The 16,074-nt window shown below is 39.6% G+C and overlaps 1 protein-coding gene across 1 annotated transcript; it reads left to right on the top strand.

Annotated features, from left to right (window-relative positions):
* The first annotated feature begins 250 nt into the window (after positions 1 to 250).
* LOC130168203 (cytochrome c oxidase subunit 7A2, mitochondrial) lies at positions 251 to 11,353 on the top strand. The gene is made up of 4 exons (XM_056374865.1): positions 251 to 397; positions 9,510 to 9,596; positions 9,948 to 10,032; positions 11,165 to 11,353. The coding sequence occupies exons 1-4, from the start codon at positions 383 to 385 to the stop codon at positions 11,221 to 11,223; spliced, it is 246 nt and encodes an 81-aa protein (XP_056230840.1). The 5' UTR covers positions 251 to 382; the 3' UTR covers positions 11,224 to 11,353.
* The last annotated feature ends 4,721 nt before the right edge of the window (positions 11,354 to 16,074 follow it).

Here is a 16,074-nt window from a genome sequence, read left to right as displayed (position 1 = left end):
GGATCTTGGACTATGGGTATTTCATATAGATCTTATGTATATATGTGATAATATACAGTAGGTGGCATATAGGAGGGTATATTATATATTTTTTGTACCAGGCTGCAAACTTGTTTATTTCTGCTGTAAAGTTGGAAATTTTAACATGGGACTCTATGTGGGATTGACTCAATGTTGGAGCCAGACTCTTGACAGACTGTTGTGACTGTTTCCTGAGTGCTGTCAAGCACAGACAGTTTGGCCCTTGCACCAGATCGTAGTTTGGCAGATATTCAGAAACACTGATACTGGATAAGTGTGTGCATGTGTGTATGCGTGTGTGTGGGCATGTCCTTGTGAGGGTGAAACGAGGCAGCACAGCTCAACACACACCGCCACAGACATGAATCATCTTCTGGTAACTACAGCTGTTATTTTCCTCTTTTTCCTCAGGGCTTCCTCTCCTCTCTCTCTCTATTTGTTTCTCTGAAGCATCTAGAGTCAGTTCAGGTGAAACAGGTCAGATAAGGCAGAGAAAAGATTCAGCAGTTGGTATATTTGTGTCAGAGGAAAGTGAGCTGAGGTGATCAGGCTTTGACCTTTGTTCTGTGCAGGACAGAAGTTTAAGACTTTCACTTTGACTGTCAGAGGCTGTATTTTATTTTTGTGTTTTTGTGCCTGCTGGACCTGCGTACAGACATGATCTATATATACTTAGAGCAGGATCACCTCACATGACCTGCTACAGGGTTAAACGCTGTCTGTCCTCTCCTTATCTCAGCCACACACATCTATGGCCCTGTGTCAGTCAGACAGTGCAGTTCAGCACGTACACAATGGCTGACACACTCAGACTAACATGTTTATATTCTCAGCATACTTCTCTCTACTAGTCATCAGTGGTGGAAAGTAACTCATTTATTCAGATACTGCACTTTATGATGCTTTTCACTTCTGCACCACCACATTTTTCTGCAGATTAATTTTTGACTTCCAAAATATATGCTGAAATAAGTTGTTTACATAAAGTACTCAACATGATATAATGTTGTTAACCCTAACCAGCCTAACCAACATTAAAAGTGTGCTTACATGTTATTTATTCAATAACAATCCAATAATATATGGTTACACTCTAAAATTACCATGACATATTTTTGTAGTTAACCCTTGTTCCTTCCACTAAAAGCCAATGACTGAATCATTGACTGAAACCACCAGACCACAAACTCAGACGCTGGTGGAAATCACAACCGGCTGTTTGGCACAGTTTACCTCTGTGACTCACACAGGGAAGGGGTCTTTCCCCTCTCCGTCTCCTGATTGGTTGAAGTGTCAAGTTCGGATGGTGTGCTATACCAATGTGACCTTGGTAAATGGTTTGCAGTCATGCAGCTTTCTTAAAGAGACAGGTGGCAGCTGAATGTTGAAATATCATTGTCAGAGGAGGAAGTGAGGGCTGTTTAACGCCAAAATAAAATATCCGTCTTACAGAAAAGCAGGAAAGTTCATCTTCCAACCACTCTGAAATGCCTGGAGGTTTGTTTAAAGGGGACCTATTATGCTTTTCCGAGTTTTACCTTTCTTATGGTGTGTTATATAGGTTTTTGTGCATGTAAATGGTCTCCAGAGTTACAAGGATCAAAGTTTACATCAAAGGGAGTAACTGTCAGGGTAAAAACCCAATTTTCTCCTTTGTACACCTGGTTGGTGGTCCAGCCATTACTTCCTGGTACTATTGAAGTCAATACATCTGTTGGTGCTGCCCACCTGCAAGCTGGACACCCCCTTCAAGCTTGGCATGCCCCCACACAAGGCACAGCACATAACTTCAGAATTTTTTTTTGTTTTGTACACATTTTTATGTCTGTGATAATAGCAAAGTAATGTCCTGAATCTTTAATATTTATTGAACCTGAACAATCACAATTGTGGCCATAGAAGTTTCTGCAATTTAAATGGCTTAATTAGGCGTGACATTCAGCCTAGCTACATGAGGCTTATACAGCATGTACCACTACAGTATAGTTGGAAAATCAATTGATTATTCCATCTATTCTATCTATTGATTGGGTTCATTAAAGATTCACAATGACATGCCTTTGCTATTACCACTGACATAAAGATGTGTGTATTTATACATTATGACTGTTTGATTCAGGTAAAAGCAGCTGCAGACGTACATAAACTGGGCAATATAGCTTTAAGCAGCCGTGCGTGTTCCAGCGGACAGCAATCACATTTTGGCAGACAATAACTTTTTGGCACGATGCTGACCAATCAGATCCCACTGGGCTTTGATTGGTCGGCTTCAGAGGGAGGAGGAGGGCCTTAAGGAACTCTGAGCTCTAGAAGAGCATATCCGACGGGTGAAGAGAGTACAGCATAAAATGTACATAAAAATAAAAATAATATCTTTTCAGAACATTAAAACATGTAAATCTATTTTAGAAGAATCTATTTCTTTTTTTTGTTGTGCTAAGTATCTGTAGCAGTTTGTTACCAAGATCCAAACAAGCAGCATACAGCTCCAATAAAATTAGTTGAATGGATTGTAGTGATGATAAAAATGGATTTTAATTGTTTGGAACTTCCAGTGGTACATTTGCAGCCACACTCCAACAGTTTGTTGACAGCTCTGTTATAATGAATAATAAATTCATCAAATCTGAGAATTACAAGATGGAGGCTGATGTGAAAAGTGTTTCCCACTCTGCTGTTCAGTGTTTTAACAGGACATGTAACAAACTCAAGTCACAGAATAACGATCAGTTCAAAGAAAATCTGATGAACATGAAAGTGAAAGTCAGTTGTCCTGAGCCGGTCTACAAGCTCAACACATGTTTGGATTACTGTTATAGTCCAGGTATCATCTAGAGGTCCCAACAACTCTTCCAACCTGAACAACCACACAGGTCATTTTGTTTTTCAACCCCCTGATATGACCCATTGGAGAGTCTCCTGAAATAGCCCCCCCACGGCAGCAGGCATACCAGACTTCAGTTGTCATGTTACAATAATAAACAAATGGACTGTACCAACAGCAGAGTACCTACCTTTGTTGCAATGGTTACTATAATATCAGTCAGGACTTGGTTAGGTTTAGGAAAAGATTGTAATTTGGGTTAAAATAAGTACTTCCACAACATTAGACGGTCTTTTTTGTCGTGGTTGCAATATAAACAGCTAGTTTACAACATAAACTTCTGGTTTCACACGGGAATCGAACACCGCTCCTCTGTGTCATATTCATCCATCCAACACAACCTCCTCCTGATGTGGACTTTGTCTATCTTTATACTAGGTCACCGCACTTTTCCTTTTACTCCTGTAATAATTACTACGACCACTAGATGTTGCCAAGCAACAAAATGTAACATACAGTTGCATTGTGAGTGAATGTCTCACAGAGTCCTAAAAGAAAGACACAGTAGTTAATGATACATTAATGAAAGTCGATATGATAGGACCCAATACAAAACAGTATAAATCTGAGGAAAGCTGTGAGGCAGGATCTGCTTTCTTAATGCAGAACTATTAGCTGTAACACATCTAAATAGCTTAGACTAGATTCAATGAATTGACAGAGTGTGTGGGATGTGGAGGAGCACAGATTAGCAGAAAGATGGATAGTTACAGTCATACAGGGATATGAATAAGCAAGTTTCTTGTGTTCCATATCATGCCTGTAAATGTCATTAAAACCAAGATTGGACCAGTAACAGGGACACTAGTCTGAATGTAAAGGTACTAAGATGAAATCAATAATATCAATAAATTATTATAAAGATTATTAAGATTATGTCCAGTCTAGTGCAACAAAATGAAAAGAAAAACCGCCCGACAGGGAAGTAACAGTAACAGTAAAAGTCTCTTTCATGGTCAATAAACTATAAACAGAGAATTATATATAGTAATTTATGTTTATATACCACTGATGTATTACACAAACTAAATTTGGACTGAAAGCGGTCATATTAATGGTGATATCTTTTTCCAGTGAAGGAAGTGCAGGATTTTAATGCCTGAGAGCAGGGTTCACACACCATGAGTCCAGTGTGTGGTTATCGCAATGAAAATGATTGATCACAGTGGAAAGACTGTGATGTTTATAAAGTAAATAAGTCTTTTCTGATTCTTTAAGCTACCGGTGACTTTTTCAATATTTATAGTATAATAGTTTCACTGTGGGAATCACTATTTATTTATTTTTTAAACACACTTCCAAGTGTTAATTATTTCATTATCAATGTCATGCAAATATATAAAATTTATAAAAGCGAGGGTGACTATCGGGATTAAAATCTGGTCTGTCCTTGGTTGCCTCTGCTTTCTTAATGTCACGTGTATATGTATAACATAATGTTACAGGACTGGAAATATTAGTTTACGGACATTTTGTAAGTCTCAGTGAAAAACAGCAGTCAGTGTTTAAAGTTGGTTTATTTAAAATGTTCAAAAAATGAACTAGCACTATCAATAGTATGTGAAGGAGCCACAGTGACGATGTCATGACCAAAACCTCAATCTATTGTATGTCAGAGATATCTACTGAAATGAGCATGCTAACCAACTAGCTAAGTCCTGGACCGTGTTGTAATACCACTTTATGACACTAGATGCTGTGTGAGTCAGTATAGCATCTAGACTGCCCCGTGAAGAAGAAGAGTTTCATCTAGAGCTTGAAGTTACGCTTAAAGCTCCCAATCTAAAAAAAAAAAAGCTCCTGACTGGCATCACGGAAACACAGAGATAAGGCTAAAGCTCCTAGAATGCGATCTTTATCTCCATCCTGGAGAACCGCTCCAACAAGAAACCACGTCCAACGGCAAAGAAAAGAAGAAAACACAAGTAAATCCTGTTGTGGCTTCCCATCGCTGGAGACAGCTCCCGGTGAGTAAGTAGATGTGGTTTGATGCTGAGCTCGCAACATTTCTGTTAGACAGTTTAGTAACATCTAATGTTGGTCTGTAGCAAAAAGTATCATTAGTGCAAATGACAAACTGTTACTGACAAACACTTCAAGTGGCATAAATGTATGATGTTTACATTTTAGCGATGTACTAGAATTTAGCCTGTTCCTGCGGCTGCTGTCCAGCTAGATGCATCAGTAACTTTTTTTTCGTAGTAAAGTAAGTAAAACAAAGAGACAGTTTGATCCTGCTGGTTCCAGTTTGAACCAGCAGGTTCGGGATCCACTGCTTAATACTGTATTTATCATACTATATTTTAGCATATTCATATCTATCCCTAATATTTATTATACACATGCGACATACCTAACATGTTTGAATATAAGGAACTTGTATGATCTAAACTAATTGTCCTATCACATGTTTGTCAGTATCAGGATCAGAATTCCAGACCAGTCTGGAATTCATGGTCCAGTGATGGACCAGCACCTGCCTTTTTTTCTGCATCCGGCCTCATCAATCCGGCCTCATCAATCAACAACCACATTACAGTAACACCTTTGAGTATTATCCCTGCACAGAACAGTCTATACTGTGATCTTTTGCACATCCTGCTCAGCAGGAATTTTAAAGTCAACAATTTTGTACATCATTTTTTTCATTGTTTTATTTTCTTAATATGTGCATCTTTGTTTATTTATATTTTTGACTGTTGCAGTATTTTACCTTTTTATTGTTATTTCTTATTAATATGTTTATTGGATACTGCACCAAACACCAAGCCAAATATCTTTTAAGTAAAAACCTACCTGGCAATAAACCTGATTTTCTGATTCTGCCTTTGTGATGATGTCATCATCCCTTCCTCATGCTGCTGTTGCCTGACACCCATGTGTCATGTAGTATCCCCTTGCTTTCACATTTTTATATGTAAATAAAAACATTGTTTGTATTACATTTACCCATAATTTGTTTCAGTGCTATCAACATTTTAACTATAAATGCACATATAAATGATAAATTATAAGGAACATGGGGAAAACAACTGCACAGGGACAAAGAGGTGAAATGCTGCCCTCTATGTAGGTGGATCAAGTAGCACAATCTTACACATTACACCTTTAAAGTCTGTCTGGTAAAGTCTGTCAGGTAAAAAAACACCTGATCTCAATCCCCTTCCTCACACCATACATCAGTGATGCTCAGGTCACTTCTCAGTCAGAAAGGTGGTCCCTGGGTCACGATCAGATAAAAACCCACCTTCAGGTCAACATTTTAATTTGTCCATTCTTTGCTTTATGACCAAATACCTGCAGAATGATGACATTTCCGTTAGCCTCAGCCAAATGTTACCATGCTAACATGTAAAACATGTAAAAGCTCAGGAACACACTGGCTGTGTGTTGTGTGCGTGGCGGCTTCAGAACATCTTGGTTTTCTTTTTGGTCTCCATGTTAATGGGTTAGAGTGGACACACTGCCTGCGTGGGATGCCCATGAAATGCGCGTCTCATGCCTCATGGCTGCGTCATATAATCAATTAATATTTTTCATGCGTGACTCGCCTCCCAGCAAAAGCAGACAGAGAAAAGTGTTGAGAAAACCTGCTGATGTCATATTGACTTCATACCAGAAGCATGACATAAAATTTCCAATATAGTTTAATTTTCTAGGCTGAATCTGAATATGACAGATACATGAAAAATATAATTATATATTTTAAACTATTTTAGTAGCTGCATGTGGAGACAGTGACATTTTAGTGATGTTTTCTATCAAAAATAAATTAGAAATTAATTTATAATGAAGAGAAATCCAACATTGAAGTAGAGCTAGAAGGAGCAGACACAAAGCCAGTGTAAGCACACACAAACATGCGAGCTGCAGTTCAGCCACGCAGCAGAACATGGTAAATATTACACCTGCCACACATCAGCATGTTGGCATGTTGATGTGAGCATTTAGCTCAAAGCCGGTCCAGTCTCACAGAGCTGTCAGCATAGCTGCAGACTCTGGTCCCTTTCAGCCCTCAAACCAAACCCGTTCTGTTAATGTGTGAACGCTCCAAATGAACCAAGACCACTTCAAGTCTACACTGCTGTTGGTTGAATCTGAGCACAATTAGGACCACCTCTTGAGGTGGTCTTAGTTTGGCTTGCTTCAGAGGGGTCTGAGTTCATTTGGAATGCTCACACATGTGGAAGAAATTCTGAGTCATCACTCAGTTAATTTTGAGGGCTAAAAGGGACCAAGAGTGAAACACCCTCAGTCTGATTAGGTTAGAGGCCACTTTAAATGATCAATAATAAATCATAAAGTATTCACACTCTGTATTTAGAGCTGTCCAGTTGGGGTTGTACAAGTGTACAAGTGTCCTGTGTTTATAGCTGTGGAACATTTTTACCAATGCTGCAATTATTTTCATGATGTGAAAATAATGGTCCAAAACCAGAAAAATTAAGACTAATCAGATTGTAATGGTCTCCCAAATGAGGCTGATCTGTTATAGTGAGAGTATAATGATGATATAATGATTGTACACTCTCGTTCATGGAGGTATCAGACAGACCTCAGTTTGGAAATTGACTTTAACTTCTTTGCATCACACAACACGTTTTCAGCTTCCCATAAACAACAGCAAGCAGTGCGAGCACATATGGTACCTGCAGCTGTCAGACAAAAAACAGAAATGATACCAGCCTCAGAGAAAGTTTCCCTTCCGCTTTCCCTTCTTCATTTTATTAAATGGGCTAAACCAGCTGGTGGCTATGAGTCTGCCCTGGACTGGTTCTCATTCTATCTTGCTCATAGGAGTTTTTCGGTCTCTATGGGTCAGTACGTGTCAGACACATGACAAATAAGACAGAAGCTCGTATAACTTTGAATATCCTGCAACATATTGAGTAGTTGTGTTCAGCATAACCTTAGAAATGTTTCGACCAGTCTCTGTCACTAGATAATCATGTCAGCCATTTCATGCGCTCATGTCTTTCCCATTTGATGAACATTGCAAAACTAAGATCTGTGGTGACCGTGGCTGAGATGGAGATGATTATTCATGCTTTAATTTTTTCTTGTTTAGATTACTGTAACGCTCTTTTTACCTGTCTGAATTAAACCTCTTTGAAATGTCTCATAACTGTTCAAAATGCAGCTGCCTGGCTTTTAACCAGAAATAACAAGAGAACACACATCACACCAGTTTTGTCCTCCACTGGCAGGACCGCCTCCTCCCTTATAGGACAAATTGGGCTCTCAGGTCTATTAAACAAAAATTACTGTCCGTCCCTCGATCCTGCCATATGACCCGAAGTGACCATGCTTTTCAAGCCATGGCACCCAAACTCTGGAACCCTCTCCCCCTACCCCTGCAATTCATAGACTCCTGTGATGTCTTCATGAAGCAGCTGAAAACATATTTATTCAGAAAATAGTCTGTCTGAATACCTCCCCCTTTTCATTTTATTGCTTTTATTATTGTAGTTTTTGAACATTTTTATACTTTTTTTTATGACATAAAGCACTTGTTAAAGGTGCTATATAAATAGATTTTTACTTACTTACTTACTCTTTCACATCCCATAGTGTCATGACCTACAGGTCATTTAGGACAGTCTTTCCATTGTTGAACTATTGTACCATCACAGATTCAAAATGAACTAGCTCCACAAAGAACAAGAATTGTATCCCTCCGCCCACGAGCCAAGTTGCAGGAAACATAGTGACAATCTCTCCTTCCTGAAGCTGACTTATGACCTTTTGGATATAAAATGTCATCTTTATTTTATCTTCATATTAGATTGTGTCATAAGTGTATGAATTTGTGACTTATGGCCAAAAATATGTTTTGTGTGGTCACTGTTACCTTTGACCTTTGACCACTAAATTCTAATCAGTTCATCCTTGAGTCCAAGTGGTCCAAGTCCAAGTTTGTGCCAGATGTAATGAAATTCCCTCTGGGTGTTCCTGATATATCGTGTTCACAAGAACATGAGGTCACCGTTACCTTGAACATAATTCCCTCAAGGTGGTCTTCAGATATCACATTCATGAGGCCAAAAAACGTGTTTTGGGAGATCACTGCAACCTTGAACTTTGACCTCTTATCACCAAAATGTAAATAGTTCATCTTTAAGTACAAGTGGATATTTGTTCCAAAGTTGAAGAAATTACATCAAGGTGTTACTGTGATATTGCATTCACAAGTATGGGACGGACAGACAATCTCCTCATCAATCTGGTCATGTGAAATGATCTACCTACCTACCTACCTACCTACCTACCCACCCACCAGCCCCCCTACTCACAGACCTAATTCTCCAGTATGGTGCCATGATGATTATATGAGTAAACCATGTGGAAACCATGATGGGAAATGGACATTTCACAGATCTGATGTTTCTGTCTCATTCAACTCACAGCTTTATTTACCGTTTGTTATGGTTTGTGGTGTTGTAGAGGAATGGAAATACAGTAAGTGATGAAAGGCTGTGGAACAGGATTTACATGGAAATGAAACCCCTTGACACCATCGGTTCTGGGGTACCCTCCCCTGATCCGTAGTTGGACATCATCAATAAAGTTTCCCAAAATGAATCCTGTTTCGTTTTGTTTCCAGAAAGTTCCACTTCTGGCCGGCCGTGCCTTCAGCAGCTCCGCCAGACAGCTGAGGAACAGAGTCCCAGAGGCCCAGAAACTCTTCCAGGTAACAACACAGAGGAGAACGAAAGACGAAACATTGGGGAGTTATCAAAGTCATTAGGAGTCATTGTGTGGAGAACATCCAGCAGACTGAAATTAAAATCTACTCAGTATTGCTGACATACATCTGTGGACCAGTGTTGTCAGTGTGTTTGGCAAAGCACAACACAAAAGGCAGTCACAGTCAGTTTTACTGAATCTCTGCAATATGATGTTATCTGAGGTCTGTGATACAAGAGGCCCTGTGTCATCATCCAGTTTAAAGACCTTTATTTTTTTTGTGTTTTGTGACATTAGCTTCCATGCTAACACATTAGCATACACTGTTTTAACCACATGCTGTCTGTGGTTACAGGAGGACAATGGACTGCCAGTCCACCTCAAGGGTGGAACGCGTGACGTCCTGCTCTACCGGGTGACCATGACTCTAACTATCGCAGGTAACAAATACACATCATGTGTGACAGAGGAGCCTGTCTGCTGTACAGTGTGTTTAACAGAGCTTTTGTCTGACCGCTGACTGCTGCCTGCTGCAGCAGAAACTGTGTGTTTTTTTGACGGAATGCTAATGTTGGTCTGAAAGGTCAGAATGCTTTAAATGCAACAGCTCCTCCAACCTGAACAACCACACAGGTTATTTTTTCATCCCTCTGATATGACCCATAGGCGTGTCTCCTGAAATAACTCCCCTATGTAGGCAGGCATACCAGACCTCAGTTGTCAGGGTTACAATAATAAACACATGGACTATACCAACAGCAGTGTGCCTACCTTTGTTTCCATGGTTACTATAATAATGATTGTGGCTTGGCTCGATTTTAGTAATTGTTGTCATGGTTACAATATAAACTGATGGTTTCACATGGGAATCAAACACCGCTCTCCTGTGTCATATTCATCCATCCACGACAACCTCCTCCTGATGTGGACTTTGTCTCTCTTTATACTATGTCACCACACTTTTCCCTTTGCCATAATTAGTATGACCACTAGATGTTGCCTAGCAACAAAACATAACTATGGGTCATTTAAGCAATATCACATGAGAGGGAGTGAAGTTATACTGAATATCAGCAGGTAGGAGGCCGTGTACCTATGACCAAATGTGTGATATGGAATTTATACAACAGTTCTATGAGCGCCATATTAGTTAAAAAAGAAATAACAGATTATAATGTGTTTGTTTATTTTATTTGTTTCATTTATTTGGCTACGCCAACACAAATAGTTCCGCAACTGGACTAGTACTGGAATGTTGCTAAGCAACACATAAACGTTTTCCTGACCTGCACAGTGCACACTAGCTTGCTACTTTGTCTACACATGTCATCAGGAAATATTTTCATCTTTGCATAACAGGAGTAACAGATAACAGTAGTTGGTTTTGAGTATCTCCTGGCCTTGAACCAGATCCTCATGAGTGTGAATTAAATATACATTGTCCACCTATGAAAAATTTTCAAAAAAGTCGATTGAAAGTAAATAAATGAAAATAATTATTTGAGAAAAAGAATAAAAGTGAGTGTGATCTTACATCTTTGTTATTTATGTGTGTGTGTATCATCTCCACAGGAACCTGTTACTCTCTGTACTGGCTGCTCACGGCTTCCATGCCTCAGAAGAAGGCATAGAGAGGAAATGATCCCGGGCTCAGACTGTCACCTGGAGAACGATGCTCGGCTTTCTCTATACCGCTAATGTTTGCTGATTTTTATCACAATCTTGTCCCTGCTCAAAAAAAAAAAAAAAAACTTGAATTCAGCTCCTGCAGAGTTTTCATTTGTGCTTTGAATGAAGAGTGAGAGTGTGACTGTTTACAACAGCACATCACGGTACTTATCTTCAAGTTCTCCATCTCCCCCCTGACTTAGGTCAGAAGATTGTTTATCCAGTACAGACACAGGTCAAGGATGATTTTAGCAGTGATGGAGAGAGAAAAACATGTCACTCAGGTAAAGCTTAAACTCTGTTTATATATGCAATTTAATAAAAGTAAAACAGTAGGTCAGTTGAAACATACTCTGAGTGAACATTACTGTGGTACATTTTTAAAAAGGGTGGGGGCAAGGCTGGATTAAAAAACAAACTGGACTATTGGGTAACGGTTTTGGTTTGGGTCTATATAACTGAGTTTATGACAGATTTGTTAGAAATTTGTGTCAACATTTAGTTTCAAGACTAAAGCTAAATAGAGCTAAATAATTGTAAAGTTGTGATTTATCAAAACTATTATTTCTGTATGTGAAGTTGTTAACAGACAGTAAATCAAAGCTGTATTAATTCATCATAGGAAAACTCTAGCTACAACTACAAGCTACAACCTAATCATTATCAAAATATCTGGCATTGGGGCATGTGTGGAGGCTGCAGTCCTCGCTGCAGTTGGCCCCGGTTTGAATCCCGCATCGGACGGCCTTTCGCTGCATGTCATTCCCCCTCTCTGCCTCCCTGTTTCCTGTCTCTCTCCACTATACTGTCAGATAAAGGCATAAAAAGCCCAAAAAAAAATACTTAAAAAAAAAAAAATATCTGGCATTTATTTTCTTTATTAATGGATTGATTCCTCAGTGTATCAAATGTCACCATTCCCTGAACCTCTAGGTCACCAGCAGTCAGAAACACTAAATGTTTAGTTTACTTTAAAACTGGGAAAAGAAAACACCCAAATAATTAATGAATTATAAAATCAATTATAAAAATAATTGCCTTGTCTCAGTGCCTGGGGAAATTATGAAACTGCCACGTATAAATTGTTGCCCCCTATGAGTTAAATTAGGCCATTAATCGAAGGTGAAGAAAAAAATGGATGTGACAGAACTGTTAAATGAAAAAACACTTTTAGGCCACATGTCAGTGTTAATAGACTCATGGAACAAGATCACACCACGGATAAATAAATTACAATAAATTAAGTTTTGCAGCCAGTGCTACATCTGATTAGTTATAAATGTAGCATACATACCTGGCCTGGCATCAGTCAAAAGCCATTAAGGAAGTTCATTATAAGGACATGCAGAGTTACGGACCCACAATTGACACTTTGCGACTCTTTCCACCATCAAACTATCAGATTGATAGGAAACAGAGACAAAGGACCCCTCTTCCACAAACAGACCATGCTATTAGCATGTCCGAATGACACAGAACCAGACCAAAGGTCAAAGGGCCAGCTCCAGAGGATTAACCAATGGACACCAGACAACTGGAGAATATAGGCAAAATCTCCAGTTTGTAACAATAAGACTCTGTCTAGTGATATTTGATTGTTTCTTGTATACGACAAGTAACAACAAAAAGGACTGATTAACACTAAGGTGTGAATCCTGGCCTGTCTGTACCATGCATGAACACACACACACACACGCACACACACACACCAACCTCCCTTCCTCTGCCCCTCTCTAGATAAGAGTCATAAACTACAACCCACATTCCAATCCTGGGTAGCGACCAGCAGAACTCTCTTCACAGACACAGATCAAAGGATGAATGTAAAATTAAATATCTAACTGTTCTGTAACTCATGAGATGTTCCTATGCAATAGTTTAACCCCAAACTTCTATCCCATAGAATGTTTGAAATGTAACATGTAGATTTTAAGACAATGTCCTTCATGTGACCATACTGTCAGCATCCTTCACACAAGGTAACACACTACATGACATCCAGAATGTCCATATTATTATTATTACAGTTGAAGAACTGCTGTGTAATCCACATTTATAAACTATTAGCTTTTGGAAATATTTATATTGTTGTTTGACCAATTTACCACTTGTATCATGATTAATTCCAGGTTTGAAGGATGTAATATGAAATCAACACTCCTATTACTCCTCTCTGCTATTATTAGTGCAAGTAGTTTCATATTATTTCATTTAAAGTTTTGTGGTCATGGTGGAAGACGGATGTGCAAGTAAACTCTAGATTTAAATTATCCCAAAGTTCAGTGGAAAATTACTCTCTTTTCCAAGTGGAAACACAGGGGAAGATGGGTGACGCCCATGAAACATGTGCCAGCCCCCAGGGGATAAAACAGTCGTGAACAATTCACACATTGCCAAAAAGCCAAAACCAGGCCTAGGCCTAAGTCAGGTCAGAAGCCAATGCCAGAAGAGAAAGAAAAGTCAGAGAAACACGGATGACAAGGGTTACCACGGCAACCACAGCCACCTGGGTTCCAGCCGGGGGTCTTCAGCTACAGCGCAACTCACAGTAGGCCGGTCTTAACACTCTGCTCATGACTGGGTTGATGTCGAAATATAGCAATATTTAATCATCAAACCTAATTCGTAGATGTAGTATCATTAGCTGTATAGCCATAGTGTATAGCCATAACATATTCTCTCCCACCATTGCCAACTCATCACACTGCTCATTTCATTATTATTTTCATCTTTATGATAAATACACCTTGCATTTACTCTGTAGATAGTAGTTTACTTAATAAAATTCTTTATTTACACCCAGTTGTTGTCCTGTTGTATTCTTTTGACGTAGAGACTGGAGATCCATTGAATCGAGAAGTCATGGCTTCCGATATGAGATTGATAAATTTGGCAATGAAGTAATTCATTGTTGTCTTCCTAGAGGACTGGTGCCCCATTTCAACGAGAGTAAATCCTAAAATATGGCTTAACGCTACATAAATATACAACTTCCTCCCTCAGTGCAGCCTTAGATCCACGAAACAGGACAATAAAACACAAATGTCACACAATAAAGAAAAAAGGCTGTGGACACAAGTATCACCATGGTGACAACACAGGTGTGTAAACAATATCAGCTCCACAGCTGCTGCAGTCAGCCAATAACAGAAAGTGAATGCAGAAGTAACTGCTGGAGGATCCACCATGTGTATTTTGGTGAGACCCAGCAGCTGCTATTGGTCACATTGTGGGTAAGGTAGTTTTGGTCATTCACCATGTTCCCTGGGTTGAGATTTCAAAATCAAATGTAACTTTTTGAAGGAATCTGTATCCATTTACTCCCCCACACACCCTCAAGACCTTGAAGTCTGCAGGTTATTAACTTCACTTCACTGATCTTCATTCAGGTGGAAAGAGGTCCTAAAAATAAATGAGCCAACAAGTTATGGTGAAATGGAAAGCTGCAGTCCTCAGAGCTCACTCTCTTCACAAAGACAAAACCTTCTGTTTTGAGTATCAGCCACAGACTGGCCACTAACCTGGCTCCAAGAGAAATGCAAACTGTTCCAGATTAAAGTCATGTCAAGTGGGATTTGAGTTTGGACTGGCAATTGAATGTTGTCGATCTTCTCCAGGTCTACACACTACTGCCAGAGAAAATATTTAGCAATGGCTCCACCTAGTGGTCTCAAATTGGACATACACCAAAACTCCAATACTTTCACAGGCCTGTCCGCATACTTAGTTTAATTTTGTCCTGGGTCTGTTTTTCCTGGGCAAATCTTAATGCTGCACCATACAATCATATCTTAGACCATCCATCCATCCATCCATCCATCCATCCTTTTTCTTCTGCTTAGCCAGGATCAGGTTGCGGTTGCAGGCTAAGCAGGGCATTCCAGACATGGGATATGTAATCCCTCCAGTGAGTTCTGGGTCTACCCTGGGGTCTTCTCCCAGTTGGACGTGCCTGAAAAACCTCCAAAGAAAGGCACCTAAGAGGAATCCTAATCAGATTACCAAACCACCACAACTGGATCCTTTCAACATGAAGGAGCAGTGACTCTACTGCGAGATCCTCACACTATCTATAAGCCTGAGTCCAGACAACCCATCTGAGACCAGTGGTTCTCAAAGTTGGGACTGGGGACCCCGAGCGGTCCTTGAAGGGCTTCCTATGGGTCTCCAGCAAAAAGAAGAATAATTTATTTTCACTACAATTCCATCCATAAGTAACACAGTGACAAAAATGAATATTTTATTGATGGGTTTAAACACTTTCTGTAATAAAACATATAGAAGCGAAGATCTTATCAAATCGGGACCCTGTGACAAAATCTTATCAAATGGGTGTCTGTGGTCTAATTGTTGCGAAAAGGTTCGACAACCACTGTCTTAGTATACAGTGGCTGTCTCTTTTCTGTTGCTCTCGATCACAAAGAAGCTCCATAAAAAATAGTTTCCCAGATTGGTGATGAAGAATCTGACTGGCCTGCACAGAGCTCTGACCTCAACCCCATCCAAGGCCTTTGGGATGAAATTAATTGTCAAAAACATCATTTGAAGCCCCCTCCCCACAGTCCTCCCCAACATTGGAATTGGGGCTAAGTGATGTCCAACAACATTTGTAACCTTTTGAAACCAAGAATCCGACAATCACCTGCTTCTATTTCAATTTCCCTTCTTCACACAACTTCTTCTGTCATTTCTCATTTATGCAAAGAGGTGCAGTGTGATGGATAACTTTGAGGAAAGACTCCCCGAAAATGTGCATCACTATCCTCATTTACCCAGCAAAGCAGTCTGACCATTCAAGGTAGCTCTACTTTGCC

Source organism: Seriola aureovittata, chromosome 4 (assembly GCF_021018895.1).
Source record: "Seriola aureovittata isolate HTS-2021-v1 ecotype China chromosome 4, ASM2101889v1, whole genome shotgun sequence".
NCBI lineage: Eukaryota > Metazoa > Chordata > Actinopteri > Carangiformes > Carangidae > Seriola > Seriola aureovittata.
Note: the sequence above shows the minus strand (reverse complement) of the source record. Positions and strands in the feature narration are given on the sequence as shown.